Source organism: Pterocles gutturalis, unplaced genomic scaffold (genome assembly GCF_000699245.1).
Source record: "Pterocles gutturalis isolate BGI_N339 unplaced genomic scaffold, ASM69924v1 scaffold11327, whole genome shotgun sequence".
NCBI lineage: Eukaryota > Metazoa > Chordata > Aves > Pterocliformes > Pteroclidae > Pterocles > Pterocles gutturalis.
The window spans coordinates 18,542-44,539 of NW_010112843.1; the positions used below are offsets into that span (position 1 = coordinate 18,542).

The 25,998-nt window shown below is 35.5% G+C and overlaps 1 protein-coding gene across 1 annotated transcript in view; it reads right to left on the minus strand.

The window, feature by feature from the left end:
• Nucleotides 1-25,998, minus strand: part of LOC104462318 (protein fantom-like) — a gene marked incomplete at its 3' end in the record, with an annotated part of 97,888 nt that overhangs the window by 16,338 nt on the left and 55,552 nt on the right. The window contains exon 15 of the mRNA XM_010074220.1: nucleotides 25,755-25,848. Coding sequence (XP_010072522.1) covers nucleotides 25,755-25,848 — 94 coding nt within the window. The remainder of the gene's footprint in view (nucleotides 1-25,754; nucleotides 25,849-25,998) is intronic.

Sequence of the window (25,998 nt, forward strand, 5' to 3'; positions counted from 1 at the left end):
TCTTCCAGTGTAAGAAGCAACAAAGTCGTATCATTTGAATCACAACAGAGATTTTTTAAGAAATAATTGTCATTATTATGGGCCATACTACGAAATATTAAGTACCGAGATGGGGTAGGAGCCTTTGCCATTCGTAGTTCAGCCGCTTTGTCTGTCCCAGATTATGCCTTGGAATAGTTTTAAAAACTCCTAAGCAGTGGTGATTCCTTAACCCCTTTTGTGAAATTAATCTACAACTTTACACATCTCACTGTTATAAAGTTTCTTGTCTTTCGTAAGTGTGATCTACTTTCTGTCAGTCTCTTCACTTCATAGCAACATAAATAAACATAATCTTTGATGTTTACACAATTCAAATATTAGTTCCTTTCTACTCTGCCACATACAGCTATCATTTAGGCAAGTTATGCTGGGTAATACATTCAAGCCAACCAAAAACCAATCAGAGAAAAACCAAACAGGCAGAATGTGTATTGTTGAAAGCAGAACTTTCTTCTGTTTGCTGATAAGCAAGGTTGAAAATGGTCACATTTTAAATGGTATCTCTGCCTGCCATGGATACAAATGTCTCATGGTTTCAGTCATAATAACCCTGTGGTTTGCCCCCTTTATCTTCTGTATATATATTTAACCAAAAAAAGATGAATTACAGTTAAACTTCTGTCTGTAATACATTTGACGGGAAAAGAGTGATAAGCACATATGCATGCTAAAATTATATTTCCACTACAGTATCAATAGAAATTCAAAGTAAAAATATCAAGCCCAAACGTACAACTGCTTTAATTCTGATTGAAGCTTTTACATCATAACATTCGCCCCCCACCCCCTGCCCCACTCCCCTGAAATGTTTTAAAGCTATATATGTTCCTCCCATCTCTTATCAGCTTCTGAGTGTTTTATTTCCTTACAAAGGACAAAAGCCAATAAGGGCAAATTCAACTTACCTAGTAAGTATCTAGGAAGCTGCAAACAACTTTAATTGAGCTTGACATATTACCACTTTAAGGCAATGGGTCTGAAAGAAGAGACAAAGTCGAGGACTGACGTTGCTCACGAGACTTTTCTGAATCCATTTGTACAGCAGCAGTTTTCTGGATGCTTTGCAGAGTAGAGAGAAAGTCCAGCCAAACACCTTCCATGTCAAGGCTTTAAGCATTCTCCAGATGGACGCTTTGCACTCTGATGATGACAAGGTAGATTGATTTGAATCGTGCTGGTTAAAGTGTAAATTTTGATGGCAATTAAAATCAGCAAGATACCTCAAGGAATTGTTTCCCTACTTTTTCAACTCCAACCTCTCAATTTCCAGTGAGCATTAAAACTAATTTGGTGGCATAGTTTAGCATTAAAATCAAAGTTACCACAAGCAGAATATTAACAGCAGTTTACAGCATGTAGAATTGTCACAGAACTAAAGCTGGAGGAGAAAGGAATTGTGAAGATCTCCCTGCACCATAGCTACCAGGTGAAACTGCAGCTTTATGCAGTCACTGTCAGGCAGTATAAGAACAGCCTGGAGGTTACAGGCCACTCACAGTTGGCCAGTTGAAGCATACTAACTTGTTCATTTTGTACAAAATTTCTTTAGCTTCAAAGTTTTGAGGGTTTTTTTTTTTTTCCCACCTCTTCTTACTTTTAGAGAAAAACATATGTTTTGGATAGGAATCCAGATTCTTTCTCTATGAACACAACACCAAGTTGCTACTATTGGACATACCATTACCCCATTTTTTTACCTGAGTTTTGAAAAAAAAACAAACAAGAAAAAAAAAAAAAACCCTCACCAAAACCACTCTAACAGCCAAAAGTTTACGAACCTTGAATTGTTTCCATTTGAAAAGAAACAGATGCTGAAATCAGGTGGCTTTTTCCTTTAATCTTGTGCATTTATAAAGAATGCACAACATTTTTGAACAGATGGGAATTGTTTCTTTGCTTCTTGCTTCAAAGCCTTTGTTAGTCAGCACATCATACAATCACTATATTGAAGCAATTTTACTGAAATCCTTGTTATCACATCATCTATTCCTTATGGACAAATCTGAATAAAGTCTTGGGACCCAATGTATCCCATTCATTACTTCCTATATATGTATCAGTATTTTACTGGATTCCCTCAAAGGAGTCCTGCTTTTCTTTCCCCTAGGATTGTAAAATCATGCTTGGAGATGAAGTACAGCTAAGTGTCCATACCTGCTAGTGTGTTTTAATTTTTGCAGAATAAACATGATTTTTATCTACAGCTTTTCTACATCATCCAAATTATTTTTTTTCCTTTTTAGGAACTTTGTCTATGACAATAGTATTTTTTTCAGTTCACTACAAAACACCATATTAAATCCCTTGAAGGTATTTACAAAGGTTATGCTTAACCTAGTGGACTAAGCTCTCTTGATTTCTTCTCTCTGACAAGAAATTATTCCATCCAAGAGGTGGCGCATCAAGGTTTGGTTAAATTCCTGATCTGAGTCACTTTGCAAGCAACTTGTCTTTCTCTACAGACTAGAGAGCTTGACAAACTTACTGAAACAGTAATTTTTAACTTCAGCCCAAGTATAACCAGCTTCTCCTTGGTTTCTTATAGGCCTTTCTGTGAAAATCTCCAGAGTTGCTAGACTGAGAGAATCTCACTCAGATCCAAACATAATGTGCAAAATGCCAAGGTTCCTGCGGTCCAGCAGTTTAAAAATAATGATGTTATCTCCTTTTTCTCAAAAAATTAAGTACAGTCTGATGTTACAGGGACCCATCACTGGAAAGGCCCAACCAGCATAATCAAAATGAGTCCACACCCAGAGGGGCCAGATTCTCTTCATCTTCCCATATGTCGTGTGATCCGACATACCAACGACATTTATCTGCACACACCGACACCCCATCCTTGCCATCATCAATTTTTTTTCACCTCCTGGAGAATACTTTGTATTTCATATTGTGAACAATAAGCATATAGCACAGACTTCAAGTTTCTAATTTCAGTTTCAGCAAGTTACGGGTCTAGAATAGAAAAGGCTTTTTTTTTTTTTTCTCCTTTTTTTTTACCAAGTTCACTCATTCCTGTTTATGGAAATACTCACAATTAGCAACCAAAATACCATATGAATGCAAACAGTAGCATTGCCATGATTGTGTTCAATTCTGCAGCACAGTGTGGTAGATCTTGCAACGGCTTGGCAAGTTTCCCTCAGAATACCTGACTGTACAGGATCATGGAATGAGATGCATGGTCTATCCTGATCATAAATTTCCAACTAAGAAAATAGTCTTTAACCATAGTCATGAGTTACTTTTGCAATAATTTGTCTTTGGAAAACTCTTACCCCCACATGTCCTCCGCCTGACCTCCCACCCTGGTAATAAGTTCGCAATATCTCAACCCCTTTGTGTTCCTGTGTCAACACTATCCCCAAACTGTAAGTGTTAGCAGCTGTGCACAATATGAAAGGGTTTTTGAAACACAGGGAGACTAAAACAGGAGCAATCACAAGAGCCTCTTTGACTCTCAAAATGCTAAATCACATACTGCTGATCACTGAAATGGTTTCCTTTCTCTAGCCAACTTATGTAGTGGTTTTGCTGTTCTGGCCAACCTACAAATGAACTTTTTGTAATAGGAGGCCTAAAAAATATGAACATATGTGAGCGTCCAAAGAGCTGGCAAGTTTTGGACAGCTTCAGCTTTCTTTTCATTGTGAAAATTTCTCCTCACTGTTTGTATACTCAAAATAATTCACTGGTTTTAAAACCTATTCATATCTCTTTGGACTGAATTTTAAATTCATACTGTAAAGTTGCTGTGTTTATAAATGCATTGGCTCCTGCTCAGAAAAATTTTGCATGCATCAAAATACAGTTTAGGTAGGCTGAAAAAAAGAGCGCAACAATGTTGCTGTAAAACATGGTGACACAACAACACAAGACAAAAAGCCATCACTTTAAATGACCACAGACCTTCTGTTTCTCTGCAAGCAGGCTCTTTCTTCCACCTTTTCTTCGATTTGCTGACATATTTTTTACAATCCACCCTAGAAGAATAGCAAAAACCTGCCATAGTGTTATTTACTCAATTAAAAAAAAAAGAAACCCCAACACTCAAACCCTTCAAAATTATTTTACTGACTTTCCTATAGTTCACCAAATATCTAGTACTGCAAGCTTTTTCTTTAGTTGAGCTGCAAGTGCTTTTTTATGCCTCTAAGAATTGTAAAGGAATTTCCCCCTACTGGCAAATGGTGAGATAACTGCACTAACAAGTGTTTCTCCCATATTTGCAAACTTACATTAGCTCAGTCTTGTTGATTTGGAGCACTATTCCTGATTTTTAACTGGATAGTTTCTTTAATAATTTTGGTGTTCCTCATTTAAGTGGGGAGCACTCCAATGGCACTACTCTAGAGAGATACTTTTTATGCCTGCATCCACCTCCCTTTTCTTTACAATATTTTCTTAGTGTCTGCTAGAGCTGCTTGTTCTCATTTTGCAACTCTTGTTTCCTTCCTTAATATTTCTTACTTGTCACAGACATTCAGGAAACAGACACACATCCATTCCAGTTTCAGATCCACAAGAACATGGGTGAATAATAGTTTTGACACACAGGTTGCCAGAGGGTACCATCATCTGCTCCACAGTGATAACGTGTGCATTCTCTTACTGCACACTACCTCCAGGAGACAGGTAGCGTACCTCACTGCTCTCGAGGTACTGGAAGTTAGCAATGGAGATTTACCCTCAGTAGACAGCTATTGCCAAGACTTTTGCAACTGCATGGAGGACTGCTGCAAACGTATGCAGAGAAAGCATTCACTTCGTGTGAGCTTTATTTTAGAAGAAAATGGAGAACTAGATTTTTTTGTGTGTTTTTTATTAAAAATTATTAACTACTAAAAAAACCCCTAAGTAGTTACTTGTTTGTCCATTATTTCAATTACTCAGTCTTCCTTTTCTAACTAGAAAGTCCATGTTCAACCTTAGTTACTAGACAGTTGTTACACTTGTTAACAACACATTTTTTTAGATTCTTACAACTTTTTAACGTGCCTGGACATGCTCAAGCAAATGCCCACTATTGCACACATTTCTTAGCTACTATTATGCAGGATCGGTTGCTAAACTTACATTAGTACAGATTAACTGCTCAAATACAAAATCTGTGAGACTGATCTTTGTATCTCTAAGCTTTGTCCTATCAACTTCATGTGTCTATTTGCTTGTGTGGGGCTTTCAGTAAACCATGTCAATGCTTTTTATTGCCATTTTTGATATTTACCTATTTCCTCTAATTTATTACCTACTTCTACTTGTTTTATAAGTGAAGGACAAGATTTGGGGTTTTTTTGTTTGCTTGTTTTTACTTATATAAGATTAATTATTCAATAGATTAACATTCAGACAGGAGTAGAGAAATAAACATACTTGCACTTACATATTGCTCAGTTTCCATTTTCCTCACAAGCAGCTGTTTTCTCTTCTGGTTGGCTGTTCCAAAGAAATGGAAAACCTAAATCAAATTCCAGTTCATACGAGGATGGCATAATTATCAAATATTTCAGTTATTTAGTTACATTAAGTACTATAACTGTTTCTAAATGTTATCTTAAATTGAGGATTACATCCAACCTATTGTAACTCAAGATAAATAGTGGCTTAAAATCAAGAGTACACAAGTATTAATATATTTGGATTTAAAGTACTGGCATGGTACTCATCACCTGAGGAATGACATTCTTGAAGAGCCTCTCAAACTGAAATAGTGAGGGGGCAAAAATCCTAGCAATTTTAAAAATGGAACTTGATAAATGTGTGAGTGAGATTATATGCTGATTCTCTGTGCCTCCTAGCCTTTTGCTAATAAAACTGCTTGAAATTTAAACCAACCCCACCAGAATACTGGCATGTAAAGAAACAGTCAGTATATAATTAGAGATCAGATACTTGAACTGTGGCTGCAAGTCAGCTTGAAGTATGCTGACCCAACAAAAAGGAAAGAGTTTAATCTCTTAAACATGGTGAATCTGTGAAGCCCCAGATGCAGAGATAGCTGCCATTAATGGTAAGATTTCCTTCCTCATGACTGTAGATGGAGCCCTAACATAAGTAAATACCCTCTTGGCAATAAAAGTTTGGAATTTTGTAGAATATATTTAGGGGTTTTTCAGCATTTTTATGTTATTGAGGTTTTAATTTTCAGGACAAACAATGTGAGAAATCCACTGGTTTCCTGGTTTCTCCGTATGAAGAACTGATTCATTTCTCCTCCAAAATCCAGAAAGAAAGAAAAACAGTTGTTCAACTTTTATTCTGTCCTGCAATCTAACCTTCTCTAACAATTTCTCTGCTTAAGGGCACCTCTAGGGATGACAGTCCAGCTGAATTAATTTAGAAAATGAAATCCAAACCTGACTATTCTTATTCATCCCCTACACCCATTATTCCTTTCATAATTTTATGCTACTGTACTAAAAGGCACAGCAACAGCACAGTTTGGGGATTTTATCGTATTACATATAAAACATACTGCTTAAAGATGGATTGTAGTGAGGAAGGAGGGATCTTAGCACCATCTGACTGAAAGATGTTAGATAAAAGAGGAGCTATTTATAGGACTAAAATATGTCTACTATTATCACTGTGGCTAACAATACAGGGTTCATGAGTATAATTAATCCTTTCCTTCCTATAACTCACTTGTTCAAAAAACAAAGTATTCCTTGATTCCTTGCAGCAAAACAAACACAAACCCCCACAGAACAAATAAACAAATACCAAAAGAATACATTCTTTCATACTTTTCAAGATATTTTGTCTGTTTCAAACTCTGAGAAACAACTGGTATCACTGACTTCTGGAAGTCAAAATATATATATGCAATGACTATTGGTACTGGATTGGTATTTGGAACCAGGGTCTGAACATGGAAAGCTGTAACAACCAGAAACCCTTCTAGAATATTACTATTACTACTACTACTAGTTATTATTATATTTTACAAAGTTAATGAAACCCCTAATTTTATATAATGTTTGGCCAACTTCTCTGGTTCTAAAAGCTGCATGCCAAAAAGTTCACATGGCCAAAGGTCACTCAAGAGAGCCAGAGATAAAAGGGAAGGAAGAGCATGGCTTACAGGCAGAAGGTAGAAACAGGGACTCGGTACCGCACTGTGGGATGGGATTGGGTCACTTCACTCCCTCTTAAAGTTTGCAGTTTAAGGCAATTACAAGCCCATGTATTGCCTTCTGTATTCACATGACATAGCTTCTTGACCAACACTCAAATACATATGGACCACAGGTGATTTGAAAGATAGCAATTGTTTGCAAATACTTCATATACCTTAATTTGTGTGAAACAAAGAGGTACACGAGTTTATTTTGAGACTGAGGTTAAATTCTGGTAAACATCTGTGAAACTCACAGTTTTACATGCACAAATTGTCAACAAATATTATTTTTTAATTCATGTCCATGAAAGTTAATTTCTGATTGTACAGTAAAGTTGCACAATTATCTGTTCATGTTACATTACTTAACAATGGGACAGGTATCTCGATTTGAACTAGCCAGTACTTCCAGGTTTAATACGTTTACATTTAATGTAGACACTGAAGTTGAATATAAACTAGAATTCAAACTACTGGGTCCATTACAGACTGTATGCATTTCTTATAAATTGTATATTTAATGTTAGTAATGGCCATGAAGATGATTTTCAGATTGAAAATTGTTTGCTGATTCAATTAACATGTTATGTTAATAATAAAAGCACTTGGGAATATCTAAGCTTATTGCATGGTAATGGATTCTCAGAAGAGAAATATGATATATCCTATTTATTATCAATTGCTTCTTTCGGTTGGACTTGGTCTATAAAGATAGTTACAGTTAAGAACACACTCTGCTGATTTGCAGCTTGATTTTGTTGATTTACCTCATTTTGGAATCAATTATTTTTTAGTAATTTATAAAATACAAAATTGTCTGTAGGGAGATGATTTTTTTTTAAATCAATGAGCTAACTGTTATCTTCTCATCACTCAGAAAATTTCCCTAAATGACTGATAATAACCATCTTTAGCTACTTTAATTTCTATATTCAGTCATAAGACAGAGCTATCTGGTAATTTTTACCTATGACTTTTTTAACTAAAGGCAAAGCAGTCTGTACAGATGAATGGCATTAAATTTAGCCTATCCAGATGCCAAAATGTGCTCCAAGTTATAGTGTGAAATATCATAGATGCCTATGTGTTCCATTTAAATACAATTTTTCAGATTCTACCTAATTAAAATAAAATTAAGGTGCTTTTAAAAGCTAACCTGTCCAAAAGAGGCAATAAATTCCTATATGAACTATTTCTTGTTGTAATCTGTAATGCAATACTGTCTAATAGATGTAGATACTATATAACATCAAGAGATCTATTTAACACTCTATAAACATAAATAAAAAAATGAGCTGAGAGAAAATGAAGAAATTAAGAAAATAGGTCAATTCTGTCCTACGGTGACAGAATCAATATATTTAAAGCAGCACAACATAGTTCACAGAACTCCCCTTAGAGCTCCAGAGTTTGAAAGCACTTATTTGAGCTTCTCCTTCATGACTTTGATCACACCTGAAAAGTACGGAAACTGGATTTAACTGCAGCATCTTTGAGTACCTGTTGACCCACAGACTGCATCATGTATTTGCAGCCTCTAAACCCTGGAGCGAATATGTTATGTAATGAAATCTAACAAGATAATCTCACATTTCAAGGAATTAATTAGCCAAAGAAAAGTGTCCTTTAGGTAAAACAGCTATAGCAGTTCATTTTATTAAGATCAATGTGTTACGTTATTTATTTATTTCAAAACTCTGCTAAGGCCTTTTTTAATATATGACAGTGGAATTTGTTTTCTGGTGTTCTGGCTTACATTAGATAACCATTTTTGGATTTTACGGAAGACATATGGAAAAATTCATCGCTGATTTACTGCACATTTCCACACACAGTCAAACTAATATCTGATCACTATTGAAGAAGCAAAACCCTGCTTGGCAGTGAATACATAAGCAAATTTCCAAGCACATGGATGTGTGCAGCCTTGTGCAAGAAAGCCTCTGATAGTCAAAATAGAAACCAATACACTGCAGCATTTACTGGGAAAAGGTGATGGGAAATTTAAATTGGGATTTATTTTCACTTCAGAAACTACTGCAATGAAACAAGTGCAATAAAATAAAAAAAATGCAATATCTCTCTCCAATACTTTGCATAATAGGTTTTCAGTTTTATAATTTATCCATATGATAACACTTTGGGAACTTATTTTAACAACTCTAGAAGATGGAAGTTGTGAATGATAGTCATGAAGATTAATCTTTGGTTATCAGTTAAATGTTCTTAATTCTATTCATTCTTTTTGGGTGACAAATTGCAGTTATCTATAGTGCTGCTTCCAAGAATAAAAGGTGAATACTACCTCAGTATTGTTTTCAACTGTCTGTCCTAAACTACTTTTTTGTGAATTTCAGTTAGGCTAGTTTTAGTATCACCACAGCAGGTGGAATGACCTTTACCCCTTCCCTACATTATTATGTGTTTTGTGAGACCCTTGTCAAGTTATTTCAGAGCCTATTAGAAACAATATACTGCAGCAACTAGTGTATTTTAAAAGTAAGATTTAATTATTTTCACATTTTACTACAGACAAAGCTAATAAATAGAAGGTGTCATTTCAGTGAATCAGAAATCCATCCTCTGTTTAAGGACTCATGTCTTTTTTTTTTTTTTTTTCTTTCTTGTGAAAAAAACCCAGCAAAACAAAACAGTGACCACTAATCCTGATTTGGGAAGTATTTAACTGCAGGGCATGGTTCACAGATGTTTCTCCATCCTCAATAGCTTTATGGGCCAGATAGTTAACTTTGAAGATAGGAAAATGTCAAGAAGAATTATCAGGGAGAAAAAACTCAAAAAGTTTTCCGAGGTTGAATGGCAATAAGGAGCCATCTTTCTTCCAAGAAACAGAAGCAAGTATAGCCTATTTGTGATGGGCAGATGGTCCCCTTGAACAAAAGGAGAAGGAGCCCGCTGGAAGAAAATAGAGTATTTGAAAAGTAAGACCATGCCTCTTGCTAGATATTCTGTCATGTGTACATAGTAGTTAATCCATTTTTTAGCAAGATTAGCTGTCAGATTAACACATTATCCACGTGAGTCACAGTCTAAACCAAGGATGTGCCTGAAGAATGATGTGCACCCACATGAAGGAAGGTTTACAGAGGTTGACTGACAACACCACTGTGGAATGCAAGCCTTGCCTTTTTTTTTCCTTTTTTTTTTTTTTTGCTAATGCTGGCCAGAGCTCTACAAACAGCCATTCTCAATTGCTGTATCATGCTGAGTTAATACAAGCCTTGATGTGGATTTGAACGTTTGCATCTGCCACACACATCCATGTATTAACTCAAGGGCATATATGCCTCTATTGTTCTGGACGATATATTAATACGTTAAAGAATTTACTTACTCAAAATGCTCTTTAAATACAATGTTTTTATCCATTCAAGAGCATTTTACTTCTTCTGGAAAGCCAAGTTTAAGTCAATTCAATTTCGTAATAGAACAGTATACAATCTGTGAACAGGATATTTTCTTATCAATCAAGGGAGCACAGATAGAAGTTTTCACAAGCAGCTGACAGGTGTCAGTATCCCATTTAAAAAACACACCCTGAGTATATGTGCCTATTGTTATAGCTCTCAGACACCAGGTAAAGAAATGTAATGAGTAATTTCATCTCAATTCAATGATGGCCCACTTGGAATAACTCACTTCTGGAGACATCATCTCATAAAAGACTGCACTATAACTTGTGACCGCAGCTCAGACTTAAAGACTTCTCCTGCACCAACATTTCATTTCACAGCATTATTTTACTCTCTACTCTTATTCAATCTGTGGCTTTATTTTTCATCCTTCAGCAGGCCAACAAAGCCCCTTTTTTCCGCAGCCTGTATCTGTATCTTTTTATAATCCTCGCAAGTTAATAACCAAGCCAAATGAGGGCAAAGCCTGCTCTGAAACAAGCTTTGTTCCAACACATCAAGATTTGTCAAGAAAAGGAAGCCTTCCTATGGAAGCTTCTTAGAAGACAAGTCACAGCCAAACATTCCAAGTGGTGTCTGAAGGATCTGAGGCTTTTGTGCACAGTCAATGTTTGCTATCTATAGGAGCAGCTAAAAGTAAAGAAATAAGCTTTAATTTTCTTGCCTTTGGCTTTCTGTATTTGGTCAGGAACTATCTAAACAGTCCTGGCTTATCTTGCAGGCACATAGGCCAGCTGGTCTCTATGGGCAACCCCACATATGCAACGGAGCACAGATCAGAACATGAACATTCCATGTTTATAACCTAAAGGACACTCAACTGCCATTTGAGTATAGTTCACAGCTACTTGTTATTATAAAATCTGTAGAAGTCAGCAAATTTAACTCTAAACAACAACAACAACCCAAATCTTTGTATGTACAACTGCATTAAGGAATTGAATTCACTCAGAAATGAGCAAGCATCAGATTTTAGAACAAAGACACTAGACACAGAACAGACGATTTCATGCAGCCTTTTGTATCAAAATGAGATTGTTTAAGACAATTAACCAGTTCAGGTCAGAAAAGATTCTAAAATTAGAATTAAAAAAAATTCAGGCAAAGAGCTTCTTGGAGAAAAGTATTTTCAAGCAGTGTGTCTAGTCTTGTTTTAAAAGCCAAGTACCCAATATGAATGCAACATGAAATATTCTTTGTTAAAGCAATACAATTTCTGAATGCGTGAGAATTAGTTTAAAGTCCTAAGTCTCTTCATTATCATTAAAAAACATTATAGGAAGAAGGAAGGGAAATTCCAACCATCCACATCCAGTGCACTGTAATGAGGAAACAGTGAGGTAACTCTCAGGGGCTGAATACTTACAATCTTACTGATAATGGGTCATTCAAGATATTAAACTAATTAAATTTCCCACCTATTTCACATTCTCTCCAACTCTAAGTAACAACATCCCAGAGTCAATAAATTCAAAAGTAAGAACAGAAACAGCAAACAGGGACACAACTTATGTTTGAAGATTTCCTGAATTCACCAGGAAACTAGAACCCATGTTAAGATCGAGCTGAGATTCAGGATTGCCCTGTAACTTAAGATGTTCAACTGAGCGGTAGCTCCTGCATAAAACATTTATCTCCACAGAGAGAAACAATAACTACTAATTCTTTTCATTCTTTGTTCTTAAAATGAATTATTGACATAAGCAATATCCCAGTACAAATGCTGATGTTATTTCATGTTGATAAATGAAGGTAGTTCCTGCCCCTTTATTTTATCTCTAAAACACCAGTGTAGAGGTGGGGAATCATCTGATTTAATGTAGATGATAATAAAATAGTAGAACAACAGATGAGTAATGAAAACTGACAGGTTTTGTATGTGTTTGAGGTAAGGGATTTTTTTTTTTTTTTTAATCCAGTAGAAACATTGTTGGAATTGTTTCCCCTTATTTCATTTTACATTTAAAACCAACATTCTTTTCTATGTAGACAATAGGAACCAAGGCAAGAAGCTGCATTAAATAAAGCTCTAAAAATCTTTCTAACAGGCTTCAGGCTACACTGTACTTTTTCTTTCAAATATTTCCATGTAAAATCAGATGTTAACTCTCTGAGTGAACCCATGTGCAAACTCTTTATTCATCAGATTAATGGCTGTGGAGCAACAGGCAACTGAGCACATTTCCACTCACATAAGGTATTCATGACTTTCCAGAAAAGTTCACATTATTGCAACTACTTTTCAGTCAAATATGTTGCATCTAGTGAAAAAGGAAATAAATTGCAAAAAGGTTTAATGGGAAACTACAGTAAATGTACTGACATAAGCAGAAATTTGTTTCTTTAAATGAGATCTTGTTATTAATCTGACAGATGGATTTTGCCTTGCTCTACATTTGAAACGAAAACAAAACCCAGCATTTGTCCTGGGATACTTCATATTGCCCAGTGTAATATCTCTGGTGCTTTTAAGCTGATCCAAGGCACAATCAATAGAAGAATTTAGTCAGGTTCTGTGCTGTACCAGCTAAGGAATATGTTAAGATTGATAATCTATAGAGTGAAAATATAGAGAAAAATACAAAAAGTCAATATTCTATATCACATGTGCATTTATACTGCATATTAGTACATGCTTTTAAATTTATACAACATATAGTTTCAAATATACACAGCTATATACACAATGAGTGGTAGGGTTTCTCTCCTGGTCACTTTGATCCGCAGGAACACGGTAGATATAGACAAGATAAAACATGCTGGTAAGGATGCTTGTGCCGCAAGAAGAGCAATGAACTCAACAGCATTTGATGTAAAGGTGGCAATAGAAAAGTGAAATTAAGGAGTGACTCAACATTCATACATATGATAAAACCTGAACTACAATAGTAAATGTCAAAAAGCAAAATTCTGGAACTCTGGAAAAATCTCCCCTTCAACAATCTGATCAACCTTTCTTTAAGTTTCTAGGATTAAAGTACTTAGTTTTTTTGTCTCTTTTTCTGAGAAAGACATCTGTAATATTGCCAGATGCTTGCTTTTTAGGTTGATCATTCTACATCCTTTCAGAAATACTGAATCAGCTCTGTTACTTGGGCTGACCCTGTTTGTGAATACTTAGAAATATGATTGTTATATTGTTCTTTTTGTTTTTAATTTAATGTGGATAAATTTACAGTGTATGGGTTACAGTGAAATCTTGTTAAACTGAATATTTTGGGACCACATCACAGTTCAGATAAGAGGAAGTTCAAACTTGTGCAACGCAGTGGTTGCTTGTTCAAGTATGTATTTTCACATATACTAATGACATCAAAGCATATGTACTAAACCCTAAATTCTTGAAATGATAATAGAGGCTGGAAGAACAGAGATAGTGACAAGTCAGCAAACCACAGAGTGATAATTTGATTACTGGGTTACAGAATAGTTAAATTCCACTGTGACCCCAAACTTAAAACTGCATACAGGTCACAACCTCTGGCATGCAAAGAAAAAAGAACCTCAGCAATTAAAATACATGAGCTGTACTGTGCTTCAACTTTCACAATGTCAGTTCCTGATTGCTTTTTGTGCTTTTTTCCAGTTTAAAAGCATCTGCTATATTGTTGTCCCAAGCAGGACTATGCTGAATGCAGTACACTAAAGAAGATGTCTTTTGAGCAACAAAGTAGAAAGCCTAATAACCAAGGAGCTAACATATAAGGATTAATTTCATGTTCCAATATAAATGACTTGAAATTTATATTGTGGAGTCAGATCAAAGGTCCATCTAGCTGATTATCCCGATTGCAGCAATGTCTAAGACGGCCTAAATAATAACAACAGGGACAGACTGCACTCTCTACCTATATTCAGTTCAGGGAATTTCTGAGCCACAAGTGGTTTCTAAGTATTTAGTAAGTCTCCATGGATTTCTGTTCCTTAAACTTGTCCTGTTGCCCACTGTAGGTATGCAAAGTTTAACATTTAGAGCAACACCCAAAGATAAACCACCACGCCTGCTTCATATCTCCCCGCAGTGCCAATGAATCCTCAAAAAGAGAAACAGGTCTTCTACAGAAATTAAGTAGCACAGACAGGAGAAACAGGTACTAGGACTGAGAGGAAAACCATGTGTGTTGCCTTCAAAAATACACCATTGTCCCTGCAATCGCAGTCCTTGTACAACTTTGTCATTGTTATATCCTCATATCCCATCAGTTGCCTCCAGGCATTTTTTCCTTACTTTTTCAGTTTTTCAAAATAATTTCTATGTGCTACACAGTTTGTAAAATGCTTTAAGGATTCCTTGTTGGAAACTGCAAATCAAAGACTGGATTTGAAAAAAAAATCTGCTATTTTATAAAAAATATCCAAGAAAATTGCTATCTAAATCTTGATAATAACAATGCAATAAAACTTAATACTATCAATGTGATATCAGTTGTCATCTGCTACAATGTATGTTTGGCATTCATTACAGAATCATTTAAGATCCTTACATGCAAATCGTTCCGACAGACATAATTTGAAAGCATAAACATTGGCAATTGTTTTGTTACCACTGGAGCTGTTTTCAAGTACCATTTGTGCAGTATAAATAACAACATATAGTCACATTGTGAGTGGAACAATGCTTTACAAGCTTCCCAGAGGTTTGGCATTTGTGATTAATTTTTCCTCAGTCTTTAAATTATTTATGCATGTAATTATTTTGAGCTGCTAACTTGTGTTGCTGACAAATTGTTAGTAAGCATCCATAGGTAGTTAAGCTGAACTAACTGCTACTATTTAAAGGATAAACAAAAAGTTAATTGACAGTATTCTGAAAAGGTATGTTTTAAAAACTTAAAAGCTTGTATATTTGTTTCTTTCTTAATGCCCACAATGTTTTGAACTAACAAAAAAAATTACTCAAATTAACCATGAGTGGTTGGAATGTCACAGAAAGATACTCTATGATTATTGTATAACTGAAATATGAGGTCAGAAAGGGGCAGTCTGCAGCAACTAACCAGACACTGAAAACAAATATTTTAAACAAAGTCCCTTCAAAGGTTTGTAACACCCAGCATGGATAGAGTTCTCCTCAAAATTACATATTTTAAAATTTAAGTCTTATGTATACGGAATGAAACACTGGTCAATATCTCAATAACATTTTTGTTAGTTACACATTTATTTCCTTGTATCTAATCTCTGTTTTCCCAGTCTAAATCAGCTTTTCGTCTTTTAATCTAACATTGTAGGCATTGAATGGCAAAGTCACACTGTGTAAAAATCTGTGAAATTTCCATTGCAATAAAAAAGTAGGAAAAACAATAAGGTCATTTCAATTTAATAATTTTATGTATAAATACTAATTAAATGCCAGATCTCCTTCACACTCACGTACAGGCCTAAATAAAACTAAACAGATAACTTAATTTTAGCATTTAATTGTTCATTCCCACCTGCTGGCTTTCAATGGTGCACTCTTTGAGCTTATTTTCTTCCTGTAACATCTGATCTTTTATGTACCATATATCCTTATGAAATTCTAAAATTTAGAATTAAAATATGTTATTTAAAGAAACAGTAGATAAATTAATCTCAAATTTTGGGAATTACTATTCTTTACGCAAATGTCACATCAGACAGTAGGGGGCAACTTTCACCTACAAGTCATACTTTATGCATTATAATACATAATATAATGACATGAAGTGGGTACTTTCAGTACTCACCTAAGTTTATTGTGTGGTCTATATCAACCTTGTAAAATGGAAGGTTTCATTTTTAAACTCCCATTTTCTTCTCCAGGCAGTGTACTGAGGAAATATCTGCTTTATGTACTAGAAAAATGCTGCAAGATAAAATAACAAACTACAATCTCAAAACTGTTGAGAAATGAAAGAGAAGGACAATTGTATTCCTCTATTTTGCTGTCATTCAATTTGTGAGAAACCAATCTCAAAAAAGATTATTTTTCCACACTTACATTTTGATAAATAATTGTTCCTTGAAGAAGCAATTTATAAAAGAAGTAATTTAACACTCTAAAAACCAGAGCAGGAACTTATGTAAAAGTTGATATAAATAGCAAAATATTCATTAATGATATTAACATGCATAATTAGATTATGTTTAACAATGAATCCACATTTAAGAACAAATCGATGTTCTATATTGTGTGTCAAATTTTATATCACTTGAAAAATGAAAGTTTTGCCATGAATTTCCCCTGACAGCAAATGCTAAAGACAGGCATCAAAGGAAAAAAAAAAAAACAGTCAGACATAAAGCAGTATTTTTTCCAAGTGTGCTTAACTATATAATACAACTATGATTTGTAGATTAAGATTATATAATTTATATAATTTAATATGCAACTACTTGCTTTCCCTTTAAAATTTCTCTTTAATTTTTAAAATGACCAGCTTGGTGAAAGTAACAAAGTAGGGTAGCACTGAAAGTACTTTCACACCAACCCTAGTTAAATAGAACAGTAATACTTTTAATACACTCTCAAAACTAGGGCTAGTCTTGCTATAGGGTTCACAGAATGAAATGGTTAGGCCTAGGGTAAGTTTTTAGCAAATTTAGCCAGAGCCATGATTTGAAGTGAAAGGTGTCGAATACCAGGAACCAAATCATACAAAAACTTAATGTTCCATTTAAGCTTCAAACTTGAGAGTAAAATACACTGGATGTCAAACTGCAGTAACAAAGTGAGAAGCTGACTGCGGACCTTTCTTCTGAAGTGTCCTGAGATCCTTCAATAATTCAGATAGGTAACCAAGTGCAACGGCCTTTGTTAGGGTGTCAGAATAAATTATTATTAATATCTTGCCAGGCTTTAAACCCAAAGAAAAAGCACTATGTATTTATTTTTCTCAGTGATGTAGCTAACAATTATTTCTCTAAACATAACCTCACCTTAAATATAAACCTCCCATTTCGGTTAGGGCACTTAAGCTTATTTTACTTAACAGACAGAGCATAACATAAACAAGGATTACACCATGTGAAAAACATCCACCCTCCAGCAGTTCTTGAAATGAACTTACATTCTCTTGTTAATACTCAAAGAGCATGTGTGTAACTGGTATCAACAGTACTGATTTACAAGCAAAACTAATCATAAAAAGCATAGTAAAAAAAAGCAGAGCGGATATTTACCACAAGAGATTACTTGAGATTACCTCATGATCCCATAATTTATGCTATTTTACAAATTACTGGGTGGGGTTTTTTTGTTGTTTGGTTGTTTTGTGGCTGAGAAGCATTGTGCTCTTTTATTACCGTGTTTTGACAGGACTGAACTCCAGGTGAAACTGAACAGTTGATTTCCACTCCCTTTTTCTCCCGCTGATGATTTTCTCTCTCAGTGGCATTTCACGAGTTGGTGTGCCAGGACTCAACTACCAGTTCATTCTTCTCCTCACTTGTATCCAGGTTTTGATTTCAAATGGACAGTAGATGTGGTTCCTCAGCCTGAGGAGGGTCATCCTGGAGGGACAGCCAAGTGAACTGTGAAAGTCGGTTCTGTCCTTTCTCCTCCCTCAGTATGAAATAACCAGTACCTGGCAGACTTGCTTCCGTTAAAACCCCGATAAGTGCTCCCCAAAGGCAACAATGCTGCAGAGGTATATGGAAAACTCTTTTCTCCTAATGGAAGAGCTTCAGGAAAACCAGCTCCACACTAAGTCAGGCACAGAAGCACAGACTAAGCCAGGCTCAGGCCATGCCCTGTCGCTGCCCTGCCACGATCCCCTCCAGCACAGACACCTGCGGCCCTCCCTGTCCTCTGCATCTGAGACCAGTCCTGGTGATACGCGCTGAGGAGCTCAGCATGACAGCTCGCTTTGTACAGGACACCGACTTCTTTACAATATTCACTTCTCTCTCCATTTTCTTTTTAATTTCCTCATCCTACATTTTCTCCTTCCTTGTCTCCCAGGATATCTCCTGTGTGACTTCCTCTGCCTCAGACCCACCCTTTCCCTCCATTTCCTCCCTGACACACAGCAATCCCAAGAAGGAGCCCCTATTCCTCAGGCATTCAAAAACTATCACACCCTTTGCAGCCACTTAACTTACTCTAGGTAGACATAAATCTCACAGCTCCTACCTCCACCGTCTCCACCATCCGTGAGGGCAGCAGCGGGGCTGTTCCTGACTGGGGCTGGTGGGGCAGAGCCATGGGCCGCAGTGGGACAGCTCAGCCCCTGCGCTGGCAGCGTCCGTGGCCTCTGCTCCGGGGTGGCAGGCACAGGGCTTTTCCTCAAACAGCCTGAGGGGAAGCTGGAAAGGTTATGAAAGATTGCTCATCTTTCCCATTTTCGCCCAGGTGATGGGCTCTGATGGGTAGAAATAGCTTAAATACAAGAGAACAGCCACAAAGTAGTCAGGTTTCTTCTCTCATTAATCGTAAAGCCTTGTCTCCTCACATGGTAAACAAAGACAGGAGGGAAGCTTCCAGAAAATGGCTGATTAATTTCTTCTTTCATTTGAATAAAAGCTTCTGTTTCACCAGTATCCCAAATGCTTTTATTTGGCACCTTTTCAAGGATTCTTTCTGTTGGGAGGAAAGGAAACTTTTGGGGAATGGTGGGGTTGGAGAAGGTCACCTCCAGAGGTCCTCTCCAGCCTCAGCCTTTCCGTGACCCTGGGGTTTCTGAGGCAGCGCTCACTGGTTACAAAGAAGATATCTGAAGTCCCTTGAGAGTGCAACAGGAAAGAAATTCTAACAGACAATATCCACAGTTACTACATAGAAATCTCCAGATCTGCTGCCCTCTTAACCATAAGCTAATTCTACATCCTTAGGAGCTTAATCTCTTTACATCTTTCTGTCCTTTATTTTTTTTCTGTTGCCATTGCAACTTGCTGAAACTTCATCAAAATTTACAACCAACCAAGGGTAAGAATTAAGGTTATGGGCCTGATAAGACATGGACTTCCCACTTACTGAAGTGCAAGTCAAACACAAAAAGCATTTTGATTTACAGCATCTAAGGAGTTCTTGTCAATTTTTCACAAAGCCTTTCTACATATTGATTAAAAAAAAAAAAAAACAAACAACCAACAAAACCACCTCACCTTTAGTAGAAAAGTCATCCTCCCACTTACCTGCTGTTGGCAGGCAGACTGTCCCCCAGAGAATAATGGAGAAACAGCATGTCTCACACCCGACAGACTTCATAACAGTCAACTTCTGTGCTCTCCCTAAACAGGCCAACTCAAAAACAGGATACTGAAAAGAGATTTAACAAAGCTACAGTAATCAGTGCTTTCCACAACATATATGCTGTTGTAGGATCCATTAATAGCTGTAGAGGGGCTACGTTACAGCCCCTATCCTCTTTGTTTGACAGTGTGGGTAGAAATGTAATCCCTCATTACTATCAGAAACTTCTGTGAAAACTCTGTTAGTAACAACTTTGAGTAGATAACTGTAAATTCCATTCTAAAATAAATTACAAGTTACACTAACTTGTTTGACTTAAATATAGGTAGGCTACCAGAAACCCCACATATATTCTTGCTTAGGTTATATTTACAGTATGCTGATACACAACTGATAATGCTTTATAATTAGTTCTGGTTTTGTGTATTTCATCTAAGATGTAAATTATACCATTGACATTACCAACCTATTGGAAATTTTCCAAATGGGTCTGGGTTTGATTTACTACAGTAACTGCTTATTACATTGGAAAGAAAGTTTAATGAATGTTTTCAAAATGTACAAAGATTTTCTGTAGATTCTCTTCTTAAGTTTACTGTGTTTTATTTACTATTCATGTACTGTGTGTTTGGAGTGAGATGCTGATTGGTGTTTCCTCCTTTCATTTCTCTGGGAAAATGGCCCCATATATTGTAGCACATTTTCAGTTTTTCATAATCATTGAAGTCAAAGGCTAGCAACTATTGTAGTTATCTATACTTAGGAGCAGGTGATCAGAATAATTGCCGGTTGCATGACAGTTCTTCAAGCAAAAGAAACTTCACTTTATTGATTTGATTTTTTTGTGGTAGAAGGACCACATTTTTCCAATAGTTTTTCAAGGAAGTTCAGCTCCTGCAGCTTTAATGCATAAGGAAATAATTTTGCATTCAACAAGAATAAAAGTTTGCCTAAATAGAAGATAGATTATTTTCCAAATCCACAAAAATATTAAACAAATCATTGCTAGATCACGTGCAAGACGTGTCTTGCTCTGTTGCAGCTACTGATGGTGGACTACTGAATTAAGATATATTTTGATACAGAGAATGGGTGTGGACAGAGGTTCCAGGTTTATATCCCTGCTTCTTACAGCTCAGGGAACACAGTTTATTTGGAAATCTAAAATGTGTTAAGAATTCATGAATGAAGGTCATGAAGGGTATAATTTCAATGTGAACCTTGTCTTGTTTGATGTATCTGTTTTCTTACTCTTAAAATAATCTAAGCCTAATATAAAAAAACCTGGAATAAACTACAGTAGATTGGAAAACTACTGAAATCTACAGAAGAATTATCTGACCAAACCACATTGTTAACAATAACATAGCTATTTTTTTGACAATTGCTTCACAAAACTGGATGGAAATTTGATGGCATACTGCAAGGCAGTAGGCATGAAAGTCAACACTAAAATGCCTACTTATTTGTATTTCTGTGCAAAACATTAGATGTCTGAAACAAGCCACAAACAAGGTCATCCTTATGCTATCCATAGAACTAAAAAAAAAAAAAAAAAGGTATCAGAAGGTATAGTAAGTACAAAAGCTCTTTTCACATGCTTCGATCTAGATTTGGCTTCAATTTGGATTGAAGTAATGTTTAGAAATGGTATCTCCTTTTTTCACCAGGAGGACAGTCAAGCATTGAAACAGGTTGCTCAGAGAAGTTACAGAGTCTTCACTCTTGGAGGTTTTCAAGAGCAGACTGGATACAGCCCCGAGCAACATGGTCTAATCCTGCAGCAGGTTGGACTAGAGACCACCTGAGGTCCCTTCTAACCTCAATGATCCCATCCTGATACAGTATCATGGTAGAACTACTACTATTAATACCCTATAAGCATTTCTATTTGAAGGTTCATAGTTGCTTATTTTCTTAGACAAAATATCTTCAACTTGTACCTGATAATTTACAGCTTTCACTTGAAATGAAACTTTGCCAGGACTAAGTTAGACCTTGATCCCATAAAGTGCTGAGAGCTTGAAGACTGATTCAGCAACGACCTTATAAAAAAGAAAAGCTTTCAAATACCTCTAAAGCCCACAGTTGCATGATTTAAAAGGAGTCTGGTGCTTACGAATTAAGATCAAAGTCTCTATGTTATATGTGACTTTCAAGATCATGTCCTGTGAGTGCTAAGATGATACTATAATAAAAAAACCCCCATAGGTCAAATTCTTCCCTTGAGAAATTATTCAGATGAAATCAAATTCTTCAAAAGTTACCTCATCCCATTTTAAAAGTTGCAAACAGCATTAATATTTGACAGCAATATTGAAAAGGAACTAACGAAAGCACAGAACAGTACACCTGTAGCATACTCTGCCAAAAGCAAGTTTTTATCACATGCATACAGAAGTATCAACTTGAACTTGTATTCTGCAATTAATTTCATATAGGCAAAATAATGCTATCAATTCAGTATTAGTTGCAGGACTGGGAACTAATCCAATTACTAAGGCCAGTATCACAAACAGTAATGTTAAGGAAGTTTATAAAAAAGTATTTATTCACTTGTGAAATATCTGGAAAAGCTGATGGATAAATCATTATCATGACTTGCAAAAAGACCTGTCTGTCTGCAGTATAAAATATTTCTCTGGCTCTGAAACATGCAGTAAAGTTTCTTGCACTATTTTAGGTCTGTATTTGAATTTATTTCTCAGTTCTAATACAAAACAAGAAAATGAAATTTAACAGCTAATATTTTAGTCTTGATATCTTTGGTGCCTTCTTGAGTTATGATAATGTCTTACTATGCCTTGAAATAACAAAAAGCATTTTAAACCAATATTATTATTAACATAAATACTGATCTAAGGTTGTAGAAATTCTGTGAGGCAAGTTATTCTAATTTTTTGTCATGTTACATCTACTCTTATAAACGTATAATGAAATAACCTTAGACTTACTCAAAGTACAGCAAAATTGATCAAGTTCACACAGATATTACCTTGGTTCAGGATGTATTTGCTCCTATAACTTCCATTCCTAGGTTAAGGTTATAACAGGTTAAAAGCAACATTTTAAAAAAAAGGTATTTTGAGCTCAAATTAAATTTCCATCTTGTGACACCTGGAGAATAGCAGCTATTATATCACATAAGAAGATATCACAACAAAGCTATAAGCTGCAAACATTAGTGGGGAAAGATATAAAATTACAAAACTGACCAAAATTAATTTTAATTAAGTAACATGTAAAAGGTTAGTAGTACCCAGCATTAATAAGGCAAAAAGGAAAGTGCTTACTAACATATTGCACACACAAAAAAGGATACTTTTTGTCTTAGGCTAGAGAGCACATGTATGTAAGTTTTCTTCAAGCAATTCAGAGTGAAAATCTGGACAAAGTAGTACTAGATTACATTTTCCACTTTCCCTGCACAGTGCAGTATTTAGACTTAAGATTTAAGAGCATGTTGGAAATACAGGCTACTTAGTGCAAGAACAAAACTTTCTAGTACGTTCATCTGTTTATGTTGCATAAGATAATACAATCCATCTGTTGGAAAAAATCCTCACTGAATATTGTATCTGTCTTAGTAATAAACACAAAGAGAAATCAAGATTCTTTTTTTAATCCAAAACTGAGTGATAGTGAGCCTTCCAAAGAAATATGTTTAGGAACCTGAGGCACATTATACATGTTAATGTTGGAGTCACTGAGAACAGTTAACACAATGTAACCAAATGTCAACTGAAATGGTTTGCAGTAACTTACCGAAAAGGTCTGTGTTTAATGAATATATGAAGGCTTGGTTTCTAAGTTTTCAACTTCAGATGGTGACGATTAAGTGCTAGGAGTGTTACTGTAAATGTTGAAGGGAGATTAACATTGCTGATTTTTCTAATTTTGCCACATGTTTTTTTTCAGAAGAAAACAAGCACCAGTTACATAGTTATCCTGCAAGTCAGTAAACAGTCACACACAAAAACTCAATACAATTTGCTTCTTTGTTTTTGTGCAGGATATTTAGGTTGGTTTGCAAAGTATTAGAAAAATAATAAGAACCTCCTGACAGAATACCGCAACTAAATTTCTAAAAAGCCACTCGGTTAATCTCAGTGTTGCACCTAGCTGTTTCAAATTATTGTAATGTATAATAACAGTCTTATTGACAATATAGATGCACAGAGCCAAAAAAAGCTAGAAATAGAGGCCAAAATGATGAACTAAGCGCCAGCCCAAATGACAACAAACATATGGCCATTAACTGAAGAATGGAGGGGTTTAGGAATGCAGCTGTCTGTGGTCTCCTAAAAGTTCCAGAGGAATGAAATGCTGTAAGGATTGGCAAAGGCTGGATGAGAAGTGCAACTGAAGAGGGTAGGTCCTAAAATGGAGTCAACCATCGGTTCATACTGGAATTCAGAGATTTCTGTGGTCAGAATATATTCATTCCATTGGCCTCATAATGTACATCAATAAATTAATATTGTATGGATGTCATTTCAAAGCCTACTGAAGACGAAGAGCCATTATTGAAGCCATTAGAGCACAGATGGTTCAAACTATATGCAGATATTCATACTTGCATTTCTGCATTATAGCTGGTTTTTTTTTCTGTTGAACTGTAATGAATTGTCTCATAATCTATTCCATCTTCTTGCCATTAGCAGGCTTTGAATGTTCACAAATAGGAGCAAAGAACTCATTTTCCAGAGCTTTAATCACACAAAGAGGGAATGCCTAATTCTCTAAATGAAATGGTCTGTGATCACTGAAGCAGAGATTTAATATATCACGGCAAATTAGGTAGATTTTAATAAATTACTTATCTCTCTGAATACTTTACATATGCTTATGAAGAAACATAGCCTGTTTGCAAACAGTGCAAATCCACAGCCTATAAAATGCTTTGAAGAAAATGACAAATAAAAAAGTAAATTAAAAAATGAAATGTATTATATCCTTGTTCTCAAGAGACAATCCTTTTGCAGCATTGATTCACAGCTCCATTAAAAATATAAATTAAATCCTTCACTGAGATTGGTTAAAAGCTGGAAAATTATCTTTCCAAGCTAGACACTGGCTATTCAGAGACAACAATTCATTGTATATGTTTGATGTAAAGTTCTCAAAATGACAAAAAACCAAATGAAAACACAGTTGCCTGTCCCTACAGCTCAAACTAGGTGAAGCAATCTGATACTGTATGCCTTCTTTTTGTGCTTTGACAGATGTTGTCTGAAAGTAAATCTTTTACTGTACAGGAAAACGATTGTGCCTGCCCTCCCCCTTCTTCCAATCATGATAATCATAAACAGCCGATTATAATGTTAGTAGAAGGGTAAAAGTTATTTAAAAAAAAAAGGTTGCAGTAATTTAATAAGTCCTGCAACTAGCCTCGCTTTTTTATTTTTAATTGATGGGAACTGCATGCATCAAAGAAAACACATACTGAGATTTAATGTGCATAAAATGGATATTAGCATTTTAAAGAGGCAGATTAACACATTAATCCAAGTAATTTTCATATATTGCTTTTAATAAAATCTTCACAGTATAAAATTCTTAATGAGGCTAAACACAGGCATTCCATTTAGTGGGGTGATTAGGGATAACATAAAAGTATTTTTAATCAGTTTTCTAAGGCTTATGGTTTTTTATTAAAAATTAAAAATTTGACTTGCATTTTTATTACTGTTTTATGCAGCAAAAAGTCTTGAAAATGCAAATAAAGCACATCTCTCAATCATGTAGGTATTAATTATTCACAAGATGTTGTCCATTGTGGAGAGATTCTTAGCCTTAGGGGGGAAATGTAAAAACAAACAGACTGAAAAGTACACAAAACTTTACAACTACAAATCAAGCCTCCTTTTCATATAAATTATACATTAAACATACTGGAAGAATTAAAAGACCTCATCTTTGAAGCACTATCAAGAACGTATTAATACTGGGAGAAGGAACTTCTGTAGGCAAACTTCCTTTTCATGCCTCCTAGTCATACGTGCATTCCTCATGGACTGAACGCAGCACACGGAGGGCTTCCACTGATACTTTGAGCTTTCCAATTACTGCTGTAGCATCTTGTGAATCGAAAACTAGAAAGGAAACATCAGAAAACAGCATTAGCAATTTCATTTAAAGTTTTGGTTTTGTTCTGATAATTTTCCTTAGCATTTGGACAGATTAAAAGGCACCTAGCATACGCTTAAAAAAGAGAAAAAAAAATAAAAAAGAGAGCTTCTAGT